General features: G+C 40.9%; 2 protein-coding genes across 2 annotated transcripts; both read left to right on the top strand.

Annotated features, from left to right (window-relative positions):
* Positions 1–1,406: 1,406 nt before the first annotated feature.
* On the top strand, positions 1,407–16,094 carry LOC143525938 (eosinophil peroxidase-like). Its single transcript, XM_077020424.1, has 12 exons — positions 1,407–2,592; positions 2,831–2,896; positions 5,090–5,186; positions 5,361–5,539; positions 6,080–6,240; positions 9,932–10,190; positions 10,512–10,682; positions 10,825–11,062; positions 11,189–11,388; positions 14,705–14,758; positions 15,013–15,066; positions 15,293–16,094. Exons 2-12 carry the CDS (start codon positions 2,833–2,835, stop codon positions 15,556–15,558), a joined length of 1,743 nt encoding a protein of 580 aa, XP_076876539.1. The 5' UTR covers positions 1,407–2,592; positions 2,831–2,832; the 3' UTR covers positions 15,559–16,094.
* A 91-nt stretch (positions 16,095–16,185) lies between these two features.
* Positions 16,186–18,050, top strand: coa4 (cytochrome c oxidase assembly factor 4 homolog). The gene is made up of 2 exons (XM_077020423.1): positions 16,186–16,290; positions 17,425–18,050. The coding sequence occupies exon 2, from the start codon at positions 17,437–17,439 to the stop codon at positions 17,686–17,688; it is 252 nt and encodes an 83-aa protein (XP_076876538.1). The 5' UTR covers positions 16,186–16,290; positions 17,425–17,436; the 3' UTR covers positions 17,689–18,050.
* The last annotated feature ends 1,447 nt before the right edge of the window (positions 18,051–19,497 follow it).

The following is a 19,497-nucleotide window of genomic DNA, read 5'->3' as shown; positions in this document are numbered from 1 at the left end:
GAGCCCCCAGTGAGCAAGCCAAAGGCGATTGAGGAGCTTCCTTCTCTATCTTCCGGGTTGCGAAGTATTGTTGGCATGCCATCTACCAAGCGTTATCTCCCCCTGATTACTCTCCTGTGTTTTGACCTCTGCTCTCGTTCCAGACCTTGTCCCCAGTCTAGCCCTCTTGTACCTCCAGCCATCTGTCTACCCGGCGTGAACTTGGACCGTCCTGACTACGACAACCGCACTCATACACTGCACACACCCTACGGAGTTATTCACCTGTGCGAGTACTCCGTATTCATTCAAAAAATAAAAACATTAGTACTCCGCAACTGGATCCGTGTCTTCCTGGTTGAATCGTTACACACACGCACACAATTTTAAATGCACCTTCAGCAACTTTTTTTAGTATTTCAGAACTTTAGTTCCTCATTCTACAAGTGGTCTGCATATGTGAGAATGATCTCACCAAACCTTTTCTTTATTCTGTCAGCTTCAATGTAAATGCTACAATGCATAGACCAAGCTAAACAACAGCCCTGCATTTTAGGCACAATGAGTAAAAAAGAGAAACCTTCACTGTTTGATTTGGGCTGCATCCTGTCAGAATATGATCTGGTACCTCTCAGATTTGTCACCTGTGCTAAGGAACTTATTTATGGATCCTCTGTTTAATATAAAATAAAATGGAAGTAAGTAATATGTAATGATAGTAACGCTAGGTCTAACTTGAGCGTTACGGTGTTAGGTGCACTTGGAGCACTGAGTATGCGCTGACATCACTTTTAAATTGGACCCCTTAGTTGGACTGAGTGGCTAAACATTACTCAACAGAAATTAAGTAACATTTCTCATCCTCTTTAACAACACAAATAAGGCGAAGATGGCAGTGTATGCTTGGATAATAAGTCAGAATCAGAATTGGGTTTGTTGGACCAGTATGATCACACACATAAGAAATATGGTTCTGACTGTTGGTAGATCTTGAGCAATACAACAAATATTAAGACAATGCACAAAATAGAACAATAAGACGCCAAATATACATAAAGTGACAGTGTGTCTGTGGAAGTAATAAAAGCAGTAGTGGCTATGGTTTCTTGAGGGATGTCTTCTGAAGTCCACCATTATGTTTACAGTCTTGGGTTAGTTGGACAAAGTGGACAAATACATGGACAGATAAGTGGACAAAGTTGAATCCATTAAGGCCAGCGTTCTGGATCCTAACAATGCCATAGACTCAAACTAAAACACTTTTCAGTAGTCCAAAGGCAATGCTGCATTCTGCATGGAAGACAAGCTATTCACAAACATCAGTGGTCCTGTCCAATTAATGTAGCTAACATCATTGGTCCTATCTAGTTATTAGGGTGTTCAGTTAACTAGGGTGTCCCCGGGACATGTCTGTATTTCACGTCCTGTCCCGGGTTTTTTTTTTTAAGTGAGGAAATATCCTGGTTTAAAAATTACCTTCATTGGACCATTTAAATTTACAGGCATAATCCCTGAGCCGCGTCATTGAGGGCAGCCCTGTCTCATAAATCAGAATGTAGACAGCGTGACTGTCAGTACGCAACATGCAACATGCAAGATTAAGAAACACCTGAAATCAGAAGAGAAATAGCTTCAGCTTAATATCAGTGAGGAATGTGCAAAGAACATCAGACACTAGAGGTTGAGAAACCCCAGGATGATGGGTTCCCTCTTTGAGTCTGTCCTTGCCACAGTGCCTTTGGGTTGCCCCTGGATAGTGTAAAGGTTGTAACCGGATGGTGTAAAGTTGTTCTGTGACAGAGCTATTGTGAAAGTAACTGTCAAAATTTATTTGATTACATTCATTTACAGGTAGTGTGATCTACTGCAAGATGTCAGAAGGAAGTTCAATTGATGTTTTTTTTCCCCCAAGGAAGATATTCCTGGCATCTTTGTAATTGTTCACACTTTAAACCGCACTGACTTTAATCTGCAGGGCATGAGTAAGACAGATCAGTAACCAGGATTCCTCAATGTTAGAATTAACAGACAATATTATAAAATGCCCAGAAAATATTGCGTTAGATGGTCAGAAAATCTTGCATTGGATTCATAACCTGCAGTCATGCTTTTGAGAAGTGTCAATGTGAGCCAAGATGCTATTAAGCTTTATTTAGGTATCTGACCCAAATAAACACAGTAACAATACACACTTCTGAAAGATATCCAGAACCTGAGCAATAAATGTAAAGAGAAACACGTGAGTTCAGAAGATAGTTAAGTAGGAAGTAGGAAATAGACTGGTGTAAAAAGTCTTGCCATGTGTGGGATAGGATGAGGGCTGAGCCATTCAGCTGTGTATAAAAGTCCTCCATCACTGCAGGACAGCACACAAACCAAAGACTCAGGTGAGAAATTACACTACTTACATTAACAGTAAATTACTCATGTTTTAGCAGAGACAAGATGTCTAAGAACCTGTACACTGCTTGATATACATTATATTCATTTTGCTTACAGGCAAAATCCTGTATTTTTTATCATGCTGTATGAAATTAACAATCACAGTGTCTGCCATTGAAGGGAAGAAATGAAGGTTTATCACATTTTTCGAAATGTAGAAATCTAAGAGAAGTAAGCAGTAAAACCAACTAATGTCAGATAAAATGTGCTTAGAATTTATTAACTGTCATTTTAAAAAATGAATTATATTTATTTTAAAAGGAAAATGTTGTAGAGTTGTTGTGCAACACTGCAGTTTCTTTTGGACTGCTCAAGCAGTTTTGAAGAAAATAAAAAAAACTTCTTAGCTTGGGTTTATCTGAACATCTAGGGACTGTGAACTAAGAGTGTGTCGGTCACTTTGTTGCAGACATGAAGTTCTGCGTCTGCACACTGCTGGTGCCTTTGTGCTATATGCTGAGTGACCCTGTAACAGGTGAGGCAGCACAGGCCAATCACAGCTCACACACCACACCGTAAAATCACTGAAGGTGTGTGAACGTATATGCACAGAACCTTGCTGAGGATATGTGTGCATGCATGTGTGTGTATACAGATGTGATTGTGTAGGGTCTGTGATTCTGACACAGCTGTAATGTGTGTTTGTGTGGGGACTATAATCCTGACCTGCTGTAATGTGTGTTTGTGTGGGGACTATAATCCTGACACAGCTGTAATGTGTGTTTGAGTGGGGACTATAATCCTGACACAGCTGTAATGTGTGTTTGTGTGGGGACTATAATCCTGACACAGCTGTAATGTGTGTTTGTGTGGGGACTATAATCCTGACACAGCTGTAATGTGTGTTTGTGTGGGGACTATAATCCTGACCTGGCTGTAATGTATGTTTGTGTGGGGACCAGAGTTGTATAGTAACGAAGTAGAACTACTTCGCTACTGTACTTAAGTACTAAAATGCTGTATCTGTACTTTACTGGAGTATTATTTTTTTCTCCTACTTCCACTTTTACTTCACTACATATTTTCCATCAGTTTAAGGTTACAAAATGGTGAGGTTGAGGTTACAAGTGGTGAGGTTTTACTCCGATACTTTTACTCCGATATATTTTTTACGTGCTGTATAGTTACTCGTTACAATTATATACATGTTAGCTGGCGCTGTCACCGGGTCAAGCGATCAGGCTGTCTTATGAAAACTGCGCATGCTCCGGTCGCGTCTCGTTAACTCTGCTGCTGCCTTCACTGAACACTTGAGCTTCGTAATTTAGGTTCACTTGACACGCTGTTACTGCGGCAAGGGTCCGCGCGGCAAAAATGACGCAATCGTGGTGGCTCCGCCCATGCGCGTTAACCACGCGCGCAGTCGCGTCGCGAGGTCGTGCACCTCTCGATTTTTGTGCGTGTGAAGTTACAAGGTGGAATTCATGCACTTGTACGGCACTTTGAAGGTCCATTTTCAGTATTTTCCAGCACCTTCAGCTTCATTTACACATTTATACAAATACACATATATTCGAAATTATTCCAAATAATTCGCTTTTTATCTCATTAAAAGAGATGGTACCGTGTTTGGTAACAGCAGAAGAGCGCAGTAAGCACTAGTTAGGTTAGATATCTTAGCTAACTAACCTAATTATGTTCATGGCGTGCTGCAGAATTCACTTAACATTAGCTGGCAATAAAGGCGACGTGCTGACTAATCATGTGCCCATTTTATAGTGTAGTGTTTTTATAGGGTAAGGGCATTTATTGGGGGTAAACGCAGGGCAGTAAGCTCACCCTTAGAATCAGACGGACGGATTTTACGTCCAAAATACACCTCGTTTTCTCAGCTAAATTATGGCGAATTTGTACTTTTGCGTCAAACCTACAACGTAGCGGGACATAGGTTATCTGTTTTTTGTGTACGAAGTGTTAACCCCAGTTTTTTAAGTACATACAGAACACTTGTATTTGTGATCTTTGACATCTTTGATTTGTAAGTGATATATAAAAACAATTGATAATCAAACTTTGATGGCTTTCTTTAATTAATTCAAAACACAATACTTGTACTTTTTACTTTCAGTACTTGAGTAATACATTTTAGACTAAACTACTTGCAATACTCAAGTACAAAAAATGCTGAATACTTCTGTACTTCTACTTAAGTAAAGTTTTTAAAGAACACTTCAACTTCTACTCAAGTAAATGTTTTGATAGAGTACTTGTACTTTTACTCAAGTATGGGTCTCGAATACTTTATACAACACTGGTGGGGACTATAATCCTGAACCGGCTGTAATGTGTGTTTGTGTAGGGTCTGTAATCCTGACCCGGCTGTAATGTGTGTTTGTGTGGGGACTATAATCTTGAACCGGCTGTAATGTGTGTTTGTGTAGGGTCTGTAATCCTGACCCGGCTGTAATGTGTGTTTGTGTGGGGACTATAATCCTGAACCGGCTGTAATGTGTGTTTGTGTAGGGTCTGTAATCCTGACCCGGCTGTAATGTGTGTTTGTGTGGGGACTATAATCCTGAACCGGCTGTAATGTGTGTTTGTGTAGGGTCTGTAATCCTGACCCGGCTGTAATGTGTGTTTGTGTGGGGACTATAATCCTGACCTGGCTGTAATGTGTGTTTGTGTGGGGACTATAATCCTGACACAGCTGTAATGTGTGTTTGTGTAGGGTCTGTAAAGGAAGGCTTGGCTAGGCCCTTCATCCTGGAATCTATTGAAGAAGCCAAAAGACTTGTGAATGATGCATACTTGTACTCTCGGCAAGAGTGAGTCGCCATTTGTTTAATTAACAGTATTTTTAACTTGTAGAGTTATTTTAGAGAAAATGTACTGTACAGAAGATAATTTGAGATGAATCAAAATTACACTGCAATATATAATATATGTGTGTGTGTGTGTGTGTGTGTGTGTGTGTGTGTGTGTGTGTGTGTGTGTTTTAGGAATCTAGCCAGGGTGCGTCTGGACGAGTTCATCAAGCCCACAGATAAGCTGCGTCTGATGAAGCAACCGTCCCGCCGAACACGGGAGGTGGTGCGAGCAGCAGACTACCTGGAACAGACACTGAGGATCATTACTGAGAAAACACACCATGCACACAAGAGAGCCATTAATGCAACAGGTCTAACACACACACACACACACACACACACACACACACACCATCCATGCTATTTCTCACACACACACACCATACATGCTCTCTCTCTCGCTCTCTCACTCTCTCTCACTCTCTCTCTCTCTCTCTCACACACACACACACATACACACACACACACACACACACACACAGAGGTACTGATTACAATCCCCAAAGTATCTGTCTTATTTCATTATTTCCCCTATTTGGTTCTTAATTCATTTTTGCTTTTAAAAATATTTTTAAAGTCCTGCTCATCATACCAAAAACAGCAAATGCATGTCTGAACCAAAGTGTATCGGTCCAGTGAGTGTATCAGTCCAGTGAGTGTATCAGTCCAGTGAGTGTATCAGTCCAGTGACTGTATCAGTCCAGTGAGTGTATCAGTCCAGTGAGTGTATCGGTCCAGTGAGTGTATCAGTCCAGTGAGTGCATCAGTCCAGTGAGTGTATCAGTCCAGTGACTGTATCAGTCCAACGTGCAGACTCCTATGAACAGCTGGCCAACTCTTCCTTGCTGCAGGTGATGCTCGTGTGGATGAGAACAGCACTCTCACCTCCTTACACACGTTGTTCCTGAGGGAGCACAACCGTCTGGCACGGGTCCTGCGCCTCCTCAACCCCAAATGGAGCAGTGAGACACTTTACCAGGAAGCGCGCAAAATCCTGGGTGCCTACTATCAGGTACGGAACACGTCCCCACACTTACATACACACAAGCATATACACACACAAGGTAATTTTACAGTTTTTTATGACTGCTAACATGCGTTTTTCCAATCTGTAGTCACATTTTTAAAACTCTAAACACAGTGAACACAACATCAGTCTTCAGTGGCTATACAATTAGTACAATTCATGTTGTTTTTGCACAAAATGTAGACATTTTACATGTTTCTATAATGCTTACATTTTCTATACACACAATTAGGCCTGTGTTGAAAAAATCGATTTTCCGATTCAGAATCGATTCGCATATGATGATCTGTTAATCGATTTGTACGACCAAAGATCGATTTTTTTAGTGAACTTTTACCCCCGCCTCGTCACTGAATTCACGCAGGCGTGCTCGGTCTAAATAACTGTAAAACAACATGGCGTCGGAAAGTGACGGTAACGACGATAGTCAAATCGGCAATCTAAAAGCTGAAGGACAGTTTATCCAGTGTCAGTGACTATTTACAGTTAGTCCATGTCACTGACAGTTTACCCAGTGTTTTTACAGTTTAAAAAAGTTTAAAATGTTCTTGTAACGTTGGGCGCGAAGACGATGGACGAGAGAGAATCCTTTGCACTTTCCAAATCGTTACGTTTTATTACATTTACCGAAGCGCAGACAGCGCACATAAAACACGTTTACATAGAACATGTGTGACTCAAACAACGACGAGCACAGGACGCTGCGCAAACACACAAACCACGAGATGAGACGGATTATCACAAGACGCACCCGCACCCACGGAGATCTACAGACGCAGACGAGTAGACGCAGACAACGTTAACACACGCCTAAAAGGGAGGGGTCGGGGACCGTAACGTGTTATAACTGTTATTATGTTCACACTTTAAAGAAAAATACACGTTTACATTTTATACTTTCAGTTTATTAAGTGTGAGCACTTTTAAAATAAAAATGCATTTGGTAGCAACAGCTTTTAGGTGAATTCTTAATTATTTCAATCATAATAATAATGCACTGGTTAGTGTCCCAGTAGGAGTCCACTGTTGCAGATATAGACACCTCAAAGATGTCCTCTGTTTATTGTCCTGGATTACCTTTCTTGAAGGTAGATTTATGATGACCCTTTTCACCAGTCTTTCAGCCATCAGTAACTAAAAACTACCAGTAACCATTTGCTGATTAATATCGATATAATATAGTTTTAACATGTTGCTTCTGTACATAGTCAGGAAACAGCTCAAATAGATTTTTAATAACACTAAACCCCGAATTGGATCGAATCGGATCGCATCGATTAAATCGGATTAAATCGAAATAAATCGATTCTTAATCTTCAGAATCAGAATTGGATCGATTCTTGGAATTTGAATCGATACCCAGCCCTACACACAATGTTATCCAATAACAAAATTGTGGATCATTTTTGTCTTATTTACAAATGCTTGCACACAGCATGTAAAAAATTAAAACCTAAGGTTCAAAACTAAACTAACTAAACTAAACTAAATGGACATGTTGGTGGAGGGAACAGTGGTGATAAGGAAGTGTTGGGTAGATATGGTGTTAAAGAAAGGAATACAGAAGGACAAATGGTGGTAGATTTTGCTAAAAGGATAAAGATGGCTGTAGTTAACACTTACTTTAAGAAAAAGGAAGAGCACAGGGTAACATAAGAGTGGGGGAAGATGCACACAGGTCGACTATATCATCTGTAGGAGACGAAACCTGAAAGAAGTTAGTGATTGCAAGGTGTTAACAGGGGAGAGTGTAGCTAAACAGCATAGGATGGTGATATGTAGGATGGTTTTGGAGGTGAAGAAGAGGAAGAGCGTGAGAGCGGAACCTAAGATCAGGTGGTGGAAGTTAAAGGATGAGGACTGTGTTGTGTAAAATTCAGGGATGAGGTGAGGCAGGTACTGGGTAATGGTGGTGGTGTTCTGGATACCTGGGATGAGACTTCAAATGCAGTGAGTGGATGTGGCTAGGAAGGTACTTGGTGTGACCTCAGGACAGAGGAAGATAGACAAGGAGTCGTGGTGGTGGATTGAGGAAGTTCAGGAAAGTTTGAGAGGAAAGCGGTTGGCTAAAAAGAATTGGGATTTTCAGCAAGATGAAGAAAGTAGACAGAGGTACAAGGAGATGTGTCGTAAGGCAAAGAGAGCAGTGGCAGAAGCTAAAGAGAAGGCATATAGCAAGCTGTATGAGAAGTTGGACACTAAGGAAGGGGAAAAGGATCTGTACAGATTGAGCAGACAGAGAAACTGTGATGGGCAGGATGTGCAGCAGGTTAGGATGATAAAGGATAAAGATGGAAATGTGTTGTCTGCTGAGGAGAGTGGCTTGGGAAGGTAGAAGGAGTATTTTGAGGAACTGATGAATCAAGAGAATGAAAGGGAAAGAATGTTAGAAGAGGTAGAGGTTGTGAATCAGGAAATGTCTCAGGTGAGCAAGGAAGAAGTAAGGGCTGCAATTCGGAGTATGAAGTGTGGTAAGGCAGTTGGACCGGATGATATTCCAGTGGAGGCATGGAAATGTTTGGGAGAGACAGTAGTGGAGTTTTTGACTGGGTTATTTAACAAAATCTTGGAAGGTCAGAAGATGCCTGAGGAGTGGAGACGAAGCATAATGGTGCCGATTTTCAAGAATAAGGGTGATGTTGTAGAGCTGTAGTAATTACAGGGGAATAAAGTTGATCAGTCACAGCCTGAAAATCTGGAAAAGAGTAGTGGAAGCTAGGCTTAGAGGAGAGGTAGAGATCTGTGAGCAGCAGTATGGTTTCATGCCAGCTAAGTGCACCACAGATGCTATGTTTGCTTTGAGAGTGTTAATGGAGAAGTATAGGGAACGACAGAATGAGTTATATTATGTGTTTGTTGACTTAGAGAAAGCTTATGATAGAGTACCAAGACAGGAGCTGTGATATTGTATGAGGAAGTCAGGAGTAGCAGAAAAGTATGTGAGGGTAGTGCAGGATATGTATGCGAACAGTGTGACAGCAGTGAGATGTGCGGTAGGAATGACAGATGGGTTTAAAGTTGGGGTAGGACTACATCAGGGATCAGCCCTGAGTCCCTTCCTATTCGCAATTGTCATGGACAGACTGACCTACGAGGTTAGGCAGGAGTCCCCTTGGACTATGATGTTTGCTGATGACATTGTGATCTGTAGTGAGAGTAGGGAGCAGGTGGAGGTGAGCTTGGAAAGATGGAGATATGCTTTGGAGACAGTGTAGCATTCTGTCATTCTCATGTCATCACAAACTGGTTTATAGACCATTCAAGAGTGATGTCCCTTTTCCTCCCACCCTACTCGCCTTTCCTCAACCCCACTAAGGAACTTTTTTCAGTCTGGAGGTGGCCCCATGACCAAATGTCTATTACATGTAATACTGTTTCTGTATTGCCATCAAATGAGAATCTGTGCTAGTGTTTGAGAGAATGATTGGATACTGAACAAGGTTTGCTGTGTTTTAACAAAGTTGGTGCATAAAGAGAAAACTTTGTTTGTGAAATGCAGAGTTGGCATTTAGTTACAGTAAGACAGGCTTTTGAACAGGATATTAACTATTTGGCTATTTGTATGAAGTAAATGTGTTGCTGTGTTTAGAGTTTTGAAAATGTATCACAAGTATTGGGAAACGCATGTTAGCAGTCATAAAAAACTGTAAGACTGATTATAACTTTCACTTTCCAGATCATTTTGTTCCGGGACTATCTGCCCCACATTGTAGGCACAGAGGCTATGAAGAAGGAGCTAGGTCGTTACCCCGGATACAACCCCAACGTTGACCCAACCATCGCCAATGTCATTGCTGCTGCTGCCTTCAGATTTGCCCATCTGATCATTCAGCCCCTCGTTTTCCGTCTGGACGAGAACTTCCAGAACCATCCAACGTTCCCCAGTGTGCCTCTTTTTGAGGCTTTCTTCGCCCCGTGGAGAGTGATCTTTGAAGGTGAGCTCATCAGGTCTTGTAACAAACAGGCTCCATGCTCAGTGTCCCCAGCCAAGAGCACGTTGTAAGTGTAGTTCACACCCCATCACTCTCCCATCACTCTCCCAGTACTCTCCCATCACTCTCCCAGTACTCTCCCATCACTCTCCCATCACTCTCCCATCACTCTCCCAGCACTCTCCCAGCACTCCTGCTATGGCACATGGGCAGAATCAGGTCAATTAGAACAGAGGGCTCTGAAAACTATGGCGTGAACTTGCGTCCCAGGCCTGGAGTTACCTGTTCATATTGTAGCGTCTTTTTTGAATCCCTACCCTGCAGGTGGTATCGATCCTCTGATTCGTGGTCTGATTGGTCAGCCAGCTAAGTTGAACATGCAGGACCACATGCTGGTGGACGCACTGAGGGAGAGACTGTTCGCCTTTACCAGCCACATCGCCATGGACCTCGCATCCTTGAACATGCAGAGGAGCCGTGACCACGGCCTGCAAGGTACGCAGACTCACTTATTCACCTTAAATTGTAATCCAGTCCAGGTTTTTCATAGCCCCTGTAGTTAACTGAACAGGTATGTGACCAGTTGGCCACATTTTCATCATCTGCATTAGCCTACAATTGTGATACATTCCTATAGGTTATGCATCATGGCGGAAGTTCTGTGGTCTGTCCGTCCCACAGAACGAGGCTGATCTGGCCCATGTCCTGAACAACACAGACCTGGCTCACAGACTCCTTGTGCTCTACGGGACTCCCGCCAACATTGACGTGTGGCTGGGGGGCGTGGCCGAACCCTTCGTCCCCGGCGGCCGAGTCGGTCCTCTATTCTCCTGTCTCATTGCGACACAGTTCAAGAAGATCCGTCAAGGAGACAGGTGCTGTGTGTGTCTGGGGTGGGGGGAACACTGGGAGAAAATAGACAGCAGGATTAATATTATTTTAATATTAATATCTAACATAATACCTGTGTGTGTATCTAATATGTGTCTGTCTGTATGCAGGCTGTGGTGGGAGAACCAAGGAGTCTTCACCAGGAGACAGAGGGTCTCACTCAGGTCTGTGTCTCTGGCCCGTATCATCTGTGAGAACACGGGCATCAAGAGGGTCCCTGCTGACCCCTTCCGCTTCACGTCCACAACGGCAGACTTCATCGACTGCCACGACATCCTGCCAATGGATCTCATGCCATGGATCGAGCCAGGTAAGGGCATGTGTCTGTCTGTCTATCTATCTATCTAATGTAATCTATCTTCACTGTGTGCCTTGTTGAAACAATACTGACCCAATTATGAGTAAACTGGGAGGCTGAATAGCAGCGCACTATGCAGTACTAGGCAACTGAATCTCTTCAAGTAGCCACACTTGTGTGATCATTGGTTGCTGCCCAGCCTTTCGGAGCTTAGAATTATGGTTATATGATCATGGAAGTATTGGCTTCCCTCTCATATTTTACAGTTTTTCTCAGTCGATTTTGTTCATTTCTAAGATCAGAATTGAAATTCTCAAAACTCTTAATTCAATCTCCACATCTCCTTGTCACTTGTGCACATCATAATCACATTTTTCATTGGGTTTCATGCTTATGTCATGTTTATCAAAATATGTTCTACGGATTGTCTGTTGAATTGTCTTACCCTCCAAAACATTTAGGCTTCAGATCATCGCCTAGGTCATTGCATGCAAAAGTGCTGAACATGTCAATCTCTCAGGCATCATTTTTCATTTCTTTAAAAAAAAAATTTGGGATATTTTGGTAATTTATTCTAACTTGGTTCAGTTGTTCACAGGTTAACATTCAGTTACAGTAAGAAAGGGAATTTGTGAAGGTTTAGATCAACCAATGGTCTCAACCATAGGTCAGAGGTGCGTCTCATTAAACTTTACTGTAATTGGCAAACATTTATAGACGCTAAACACTGCAGTATCACAAAGTCTCATAATGGAAAGACGAGGCCATGTACAGGGTGAACAGTCTAGAAGATGAGTAAGACTGTGTGGTGTAAGGCTGAGCGGACAAAACAGAGGAGGAGGCAGGAGATCCATGTCCATAGGTTTGTCCCAGATGAAAGAAGGGCAACAATTGTGGACCATGTTCTCACAATGGCTGAAGCTGGTCGCTTCAACTGTTGTTCAAATGTCCTACAGTCGTTCACACATTTGAAGGGAAAACATGTATGTAGTTTCAATTTTATGTTTTGCATTCTTATACAATATAGGACATCAAGACTAGCTCATAGGGGTGGCAAAGGTGCCGTTTTCATACCTCAACAGGAGGAGGCTGTATGTGCTCAGGTTGTTTTGAATGTATAGTGTAAGTTTGCTTCAACTGTTTTGAGAAATGGACTTGTGATGCCAATGTAAACCATGATGTGAGAAATGTATCAAATCGACTGAGAAAAACTGTAAACGTCTAGGTGATCGTAACAGCTATGGTCATATGATGGAGATGAGGTTAGCCAAGCATTTACCATTCTGAACTGGTTTAATGATGTGGGGTGTAGTACACTGATTAGTGAATGTACGTCGACCTACAACATGGCATGTTGGACAATGAAAATTAATCTCAAGGGGCTAACCTTTCAATAACTTTAAATCTGATCAGTTTCTTACAAATACTTTAACTGCACCGAGTCTCTTCCAGACAGCTTACTAAACATTTTTTCTTCTGGTTCTACAGTGAAGAAATCACTAATTCGTTGTGATCACCTCTGGTTCTTTACTTTTAAATGATAAGATCAGCTGCAATAAATGTAATACGTCTGGGGGTTTGTTTTGTTTATTTGTGTAACAAACTGGAAGAGCGGACTGGACACAAGTGCAGACTGAGCAAAGATTTATTAACAAAACTAATAAGCTTACACAGACCACACAGACCTGACACCAAGAATAATCAAACAACTCCAACCATAGGAACCAAATAACACTAACAGAAAGAATTGGGGAGACATGGCTAAAAAGAAAGACAGACATGAACAAGCAAGCAACTAGAGAAACTAAACAGTACTTTTAAAAGAGAATGCAAATACACAGAAGAGGAGGTACATACAGGCTAGTATTAATGATACAGATGCATAGGCCTGTGTTGAAAAAATCGATTTTCCGATTCAGAATCGATTCGCATATGATGATCTGATAATCGATTAGTACGTCCAAAGATCGATTTTTTAGTAAACTTTTACCCCCGCCTCGTCACTAAATTCACGCAGGCATGCTCGGTCTAACTAACTGTAAAACAACATGGCGTCGGACAGTGCCGGTAACGACAATAGTCAAATCGGAAATCTAAAAGCAGAAGGACAGTTTATCCAGTGTCAGTGACTATTTACAGTTAGTCCATGTCACTCACAGTTTACCCAGTGTTTTTACAGTTTAAAAAAGTTAAAAATGTTCTTGTAACGTTGGGCGCAAGGCGATGGACGAGACAGAATCCTTTGCACTTTCCAAATCGTTACGTTTATTACGTTTACCGAAGCACAGACAGCGCACATAAAACACGTTTACATAGAACATGTGTGACTCAAACAACGACGAGCACAGGACACCGCGCGAACACACAAACCCCACGTGACGAGACGAGCCACAGGTGAGACCAGTGACTGTATATACGGTCTCTGGGTGAGACGGACTATCACAAGACGCACCCGCACCCACGGAGATCCACAGACGCAGACGAGTAGACGCAGACAACGTTAACACACGCCCAAAAGGGAGGGGTCGGGGACCGTAACATGACAGTTCTGTTCTTATATTCGCACTTTAAAGAAAAATACACGTTTACATTTTATACTTTCAGTTTATTAAGTGTGAGCACTTTTAAAATAAAAATGCATTTCGTAGCAACAGCTTTTGGGTGAATTCTTAATTATTTCAATCATAATAATAATGCACTGGTTAGTGTCCCAGTAGGAGTCCACTGTTGCAGATATAGACACCTCAAAGATGTCCTCTGTTTATTGTCCTGTTTATTACCTTTCTTGAAGGTAGATTTATGATGATCCTTTTCACCAGTCTTCCAGCCATCAGTAACTACCAACTACCAGTAACTATTTGCTGATTAATATCGATATAATACTAGTTTTAACATGTTGCTTCTGTACATAGTCAGGAAACAGCTCAAATACATTTTAATAACACTAAACCCTGAATTGGATCGAATCGGATCAAATAGATTAAATCGGATTAAATCGAAATAAATCGATTCTTAATCTTCAGAATCGGATCGATTCTTGGAATTTGAATCGATACCCAGCCCTACAGATGCACAAGATTGCAAACAGCATATAAACAAGTGGTACTTACAAGTGACTAAACACAAGACTTAAATACACTGACGAAACAAGGAACCCAACAAGACACACCAGAAAGCAGTAACGAGGGGTGGAGAACAAGGCAGGGGTAGAGACAACTAGGAATTTCAAAATAAAAGACACAAACACACATAACAAAAGAGAAGACATGACTGACAGGAGGGAGGTGGGACTATGTAACAATTTATTTGTTTTTAACATCATATTCAGATGGAGAGCTGAGAGAAGGACTTCCAAGACCTAAAGAACCTCCAGGAGAACCAGGTAACACATGTATCCATGAACCATGGTTCACGCATACATTCCCCAGGCTAAAGCACATATCGCTTGTGAACCATAATGTTGGCTGGTGGTTTCCACATAGCATCATGTAAACAGATCTTATCTTCCCCTCTCTCTCTCTCTCTCTCTCTCTCTCTCTCTCTCTCTCTCTCTCTCTCTCTCTCTCTCTCTCTCTCTCTCTCTCTCTCTCTCTCTCTCTCTCTCTCTCTCTCTCTCCTTTAACCCATCATATTCAGATGGAGAGCTGAGAGAAGGACCTCCAGGATCTAGAGAACTTTCAGGAGAACCAGGTGACACGTATATTCATGGTTCACGCATACATTCCCCAGGCTAAAGCACATATCGCTGGTGAACCAGAATGTTGGCTGATGGGTTCCACGTAGCATCATGCAAACAGATCTAATCTTTCTCTCTCTCTCTCCCTCTCCCTCCCTCCCTATCTCTCTCATCTCCCTTTCTCTCTCTCCCTTCCATCTTCTACCTATCCTCTTCTGTGTGCCACCCATTCATTCCCAGGTCCCCCAGGACTAAGGGGTCCCCCTGGACCTCCAGGCCCAGCCGCTAACATCACAACCCCACAGGCTGCATTCACCATGCGGCAGGGCCTCTCCTCTGTCCTCCCTCCCCCGTCCAGAGATGTCACCTTCCAAAATCTTAAGAAACCAAACATATCATTATACTCATCATCTGTAACTCTGTCTGCTGGTCATATTACAAATATAGTTGTTCCTTTTTTATTTTTACAATTCATTTACAGTTTTTGTTATTTAAAAGCATCATGAATGCCTTGAAATGGAGCCCTTTAAAAAATGATATCTTAGCTCTTAGATAAAATAAGATCGACAGTGCAGTTGTTACCTAACAATATTTATTCACTCGTCACTCTTTAAGATGCAAAATATTAAATATAAGATAAATATAAGATGCAAAATACTGTTCGTCTTATTTACTAATTACTATCTGTAAAATAAATACTATGGAAGCCCATCATCTAGCACATCGCCTAGCGCATTTTATTTTGTTTTACAAAACTGTATATAATGTACAAAACTACAAAAATCATGAGCATTGTATGTTCCACTGAAATGTGTATGTCTGCTGTTCTCATATCTCTGACTTTTGGTTCTTATATTTATTATATTTATATGTCTCCAGGTTTTGACCTCTTTTTTGTTTTCTTGTTAAACCCATTTTATATACTGAATAGCCGAATAGAAGTTTTATTTCCCTCCATACTGTACACTTGCCCATATATGGTTGTTTACCATTATGAATTACCATTATGAATTACTTATGATGTTTACAATTAAAAAATAATTATTTTATTCAAGCCTTTTATTTAATATTTCGATTTATTTTATACGATTTCCTATACGTATTTTGAAATATTTTCCCGAAAGCAACCGGAAGTCATTTTGCGGCGAACTTCACATATGTTTGGAGATTTTTACCCTTGGCTCACTTGCAGGAGTGTTAAGACACTGTGATTTGTGGAGCGAGGCAAATTATCTAACGTATGTAAAATGAACGTCTTGTAGTGTTTTAATCAGATTTTCAGATATGTCAATTAGGAAATGGTTTTAATTTTTTTTGCTCCATGTTAGCTAGTTGGCTGCCTAAGTTAGCTTAGCTAGCATAGTTATTACAGCATGTTCAATTTGGGAAGTCTTGGCAGGTTAGCTAATTAACTATATCTAACTATCTAAGATTTAACTAAATCTTTCGTAATTCCTGTTCGAAGTGAACTACTTTGTTAGAGAGATACAGTGATCGGAAAGTGTGTTTTAAAAGTTACCGAATTAAATAAGTTAGTATGAGTATTGAATATGTACTGCAATGTAGTGAATGTAACTATTTGATGCATTAGCTGTTTAGCTAGTACCTGTTAAACCACACCATTTACCTTGTAAGCTGCATCAAACATCGATTTTCAAACCTGTGTGGTAACCAGTGGGAATTTTTGTTTCGGGATTTTATTTTTACCATTTTAGGCCAATGACAGAAATCTGCAGTGAACCTCTATAACTCTTTATTTTAAAAACTGTACCAAGCGTCTGTAAATAGTCGACTGGTCCTGGATACCAAACGTTGGTTGTAATATTAGTTCGTTTTTAAGCGTTATAGGTAGTTGAAGTGGCTTCCTTCAGCTTTGTGGTTATTGAATGCTCCAGTTTTCTCACGTTCTGTTAGTATCACTCTGGTTCGGTTAGTTAGTATTCTTCCTTGTTCTTTTCCTTTTGTATTTCTACTTAACTCTTGCACAGTTCATCCTGCCATTCTTATTTTAATTCTCCCCATCATATGATGCCGGCTGGCCTTGCTGGGTGAAGTCAACCAACATCTGTTGTTTTTAAACCTTCAAGTGTGGCATATTTAGCAGGCTCAGAACAGGAAGTCTTTGGAAGTTCCACTGGTAATTTTGTTAGGTACATTTTGAATAATCCTGTTGTTAGATGGATAGATACTCACTCTCACTTTCACGCTGCAGTATTATTGCTGGGAAAAGTCAAGAGTATACATTTAAAAATGTAAATGACTATTTAATGGTCTGTTTGCTCACACAGGCGTGTGTTGATGTGTGCTGACAGGTGAGGTAAATCTTTAGCACATCCCAGTGAAAATGTTAACATATTCCTCCTCTAACCCAGATTTAAGTCAGGATGGCATCTCCTTCACCATCACCCCATGACCGCAGCAGACCAGAGGATGAAAGTGATCCAGTGGATCAGATGATCTCCAGGACGGGCTGCGCTGAACTTCACTATGCTGTCCAAGAGTGCATGATGGAGCACCAGGACTGGAGAAAGTGTCAGGCGCAGGTTAAGGACTTTAAAGAGTGCATGATGTCATTCCAGAGAGTTCGGAGAGAACAGTTGGCAAAACATAGAGCTACAGGTTCTGAGTCAGCCTGAGGGTGCGTCTAAATGGATCTGTTTAGAAGGCCTTAATGTGACTGCATCTTCCACAGTTCAGCACTGAGTGCTTTTTTTCCATCAAGGATTCAAAGCAGATTCAGATCTTAATTTTGCTGACAGATTTAATTCAGATCTTAAAATAAAATGTTTTGCTATTTATTTCTGTATTTTTTTTTTACATGATTTTTTTTTTATAATTGTGCCCTTATAACCCTGTTTTGTGAGGATTTGTATTTATGATGATATTTAACATTAAGTAGCATCAGTGCTACAGTGGAAATTAAAACATTTCACACATCTTACACTGCTTTACACATGCATAATGTGAAATGGGCCTTTTAATGAATGTATTCTTATTCTCTTACAGTGAATTAGAATGACATGATGGTCTGTTTCCCTTGTCACGGTATTTAGGGTTCTTGTCATTCTCTAGAGCATGTTTCAGGTTTGCATTACTTTCTGCCTTTAGAGTTATAGAGTTTAAACATTTGGTTTTGTGTGTAGAAATATTAGCGACATCATCGCCCTTGTGTTTGAACGTACAGATATTGTAAGAGTTGTTTTTTTAAGTCGCTAATTTAAGGCAGCCATTTTTATTTATGATGTGTGACTCCTTAAACAGTTCTGCCTGCCAGAGGTCTGTGATTTTATATTTTTGTATTTTTTTAAGTTTCCAAGATGTCTCAGGAGAAAATATGCATCTTTCCCACAGAGGGCAGCAAGTGCTTCCTTCCAGCAGCGAACCTGTCGGTATTAACCCACAAGGCCAGTATCTTCTCCCACTGCCCACAAGGCCAGTATCCTCTTCAACTGCCTGTTTGTTAAGGATGATGGATGTTGTGTTTCTATGGAAACTACACAGGTCTTTATTTTTTAACTTTGGCTCAGATTCAATGGCATAATTTCAGTATCCACCAGCATTATTTCAGAGCGGCATGTAAAATCTATTTTAAAGTGCAATAGGTTTTTTTTAGAGTAAGCAGATAATTGCTAATTATTAATTTAATTAATAATTGTTAATAATTAATTATTAATTAATTATTTATCTAATAGTAAGCAAATATTGCTAAGGAGGGATAACACTGGATGTCATGCTGTTTCCACCCATCGTTTTTTTTCATGAGCTCCTTACATTTCCATCTTGGGTTGCTTTGCACTTCTGCATGTGAAGTTGTGGAATTGGTAGCATCTGTAATTATCAGCTCAATTTGAGGAGCATTACTGACACCTACAGGCTGCCTGTTGAACTTCACATTTAGCATGAAGGCGCTACACGATGGACTGCAGCTGCCATACACACTTAGCCGTAATTTGCATCACAGTTCATATAGCTAAGCTTATGAAAATGCTTTTCAGTATTTTTTGCTATGCTGTGAGAATAGTTCATGAATTACTATAATGACCAATGCGACAGTAACGTGTTGAGACCTGTAGACCTCACACACACACACACACTGCTGTTTACCTCAGTTTAACTCCAGTTTTTGTCCATGAGACCAGACCTAAGACGTGGCATAAGGATGCACAAAAATGACTTTAGATTGCAGGACTAGGTAGAGATGCACATGTCCAGCGTCAGCCGGGCACCTTCCTGGACAGCAAGGTTGTCCATGGCAACAACACGTGTCCAGGACGGGCACAGCTGAACAGAGACATGAATTTTGCTCTTTAAAAATGTGCCCCAGGCCACCCCCTCAAATTTCTTATATGTTCCGATTTAGCTGAGCTGGCGGTGGAAAATGGACTGTTCTTGAGGTTTGTACTCAGAAGCTGAATCTGTTGACATTTCTTCATTCGTTACTCTAA

The sequence above is a fragment of the Brachyhypopomus gauderio genome, chromosome 10, assembly GCF_052324685.1.
Source record: "Brachyhypopomus gauderio isolate BG-103 chromosome 10, BGAUD_0.2, whole genome shotgun sequence".
In the NCBI taxonomy this organism is placed as follows: Eukaryota; Metazoa; Chordata; class Actinopteri; order Gymnotiformes; family Hypopomidae; genus Brachyhypopomus; species Brachyhypopomus gauderio.
The sequence above is the reverse complement of the archived record's forward strand: the minus strand, read 5'-3'. Positions and strand labels throughout refer to the sequence as shown.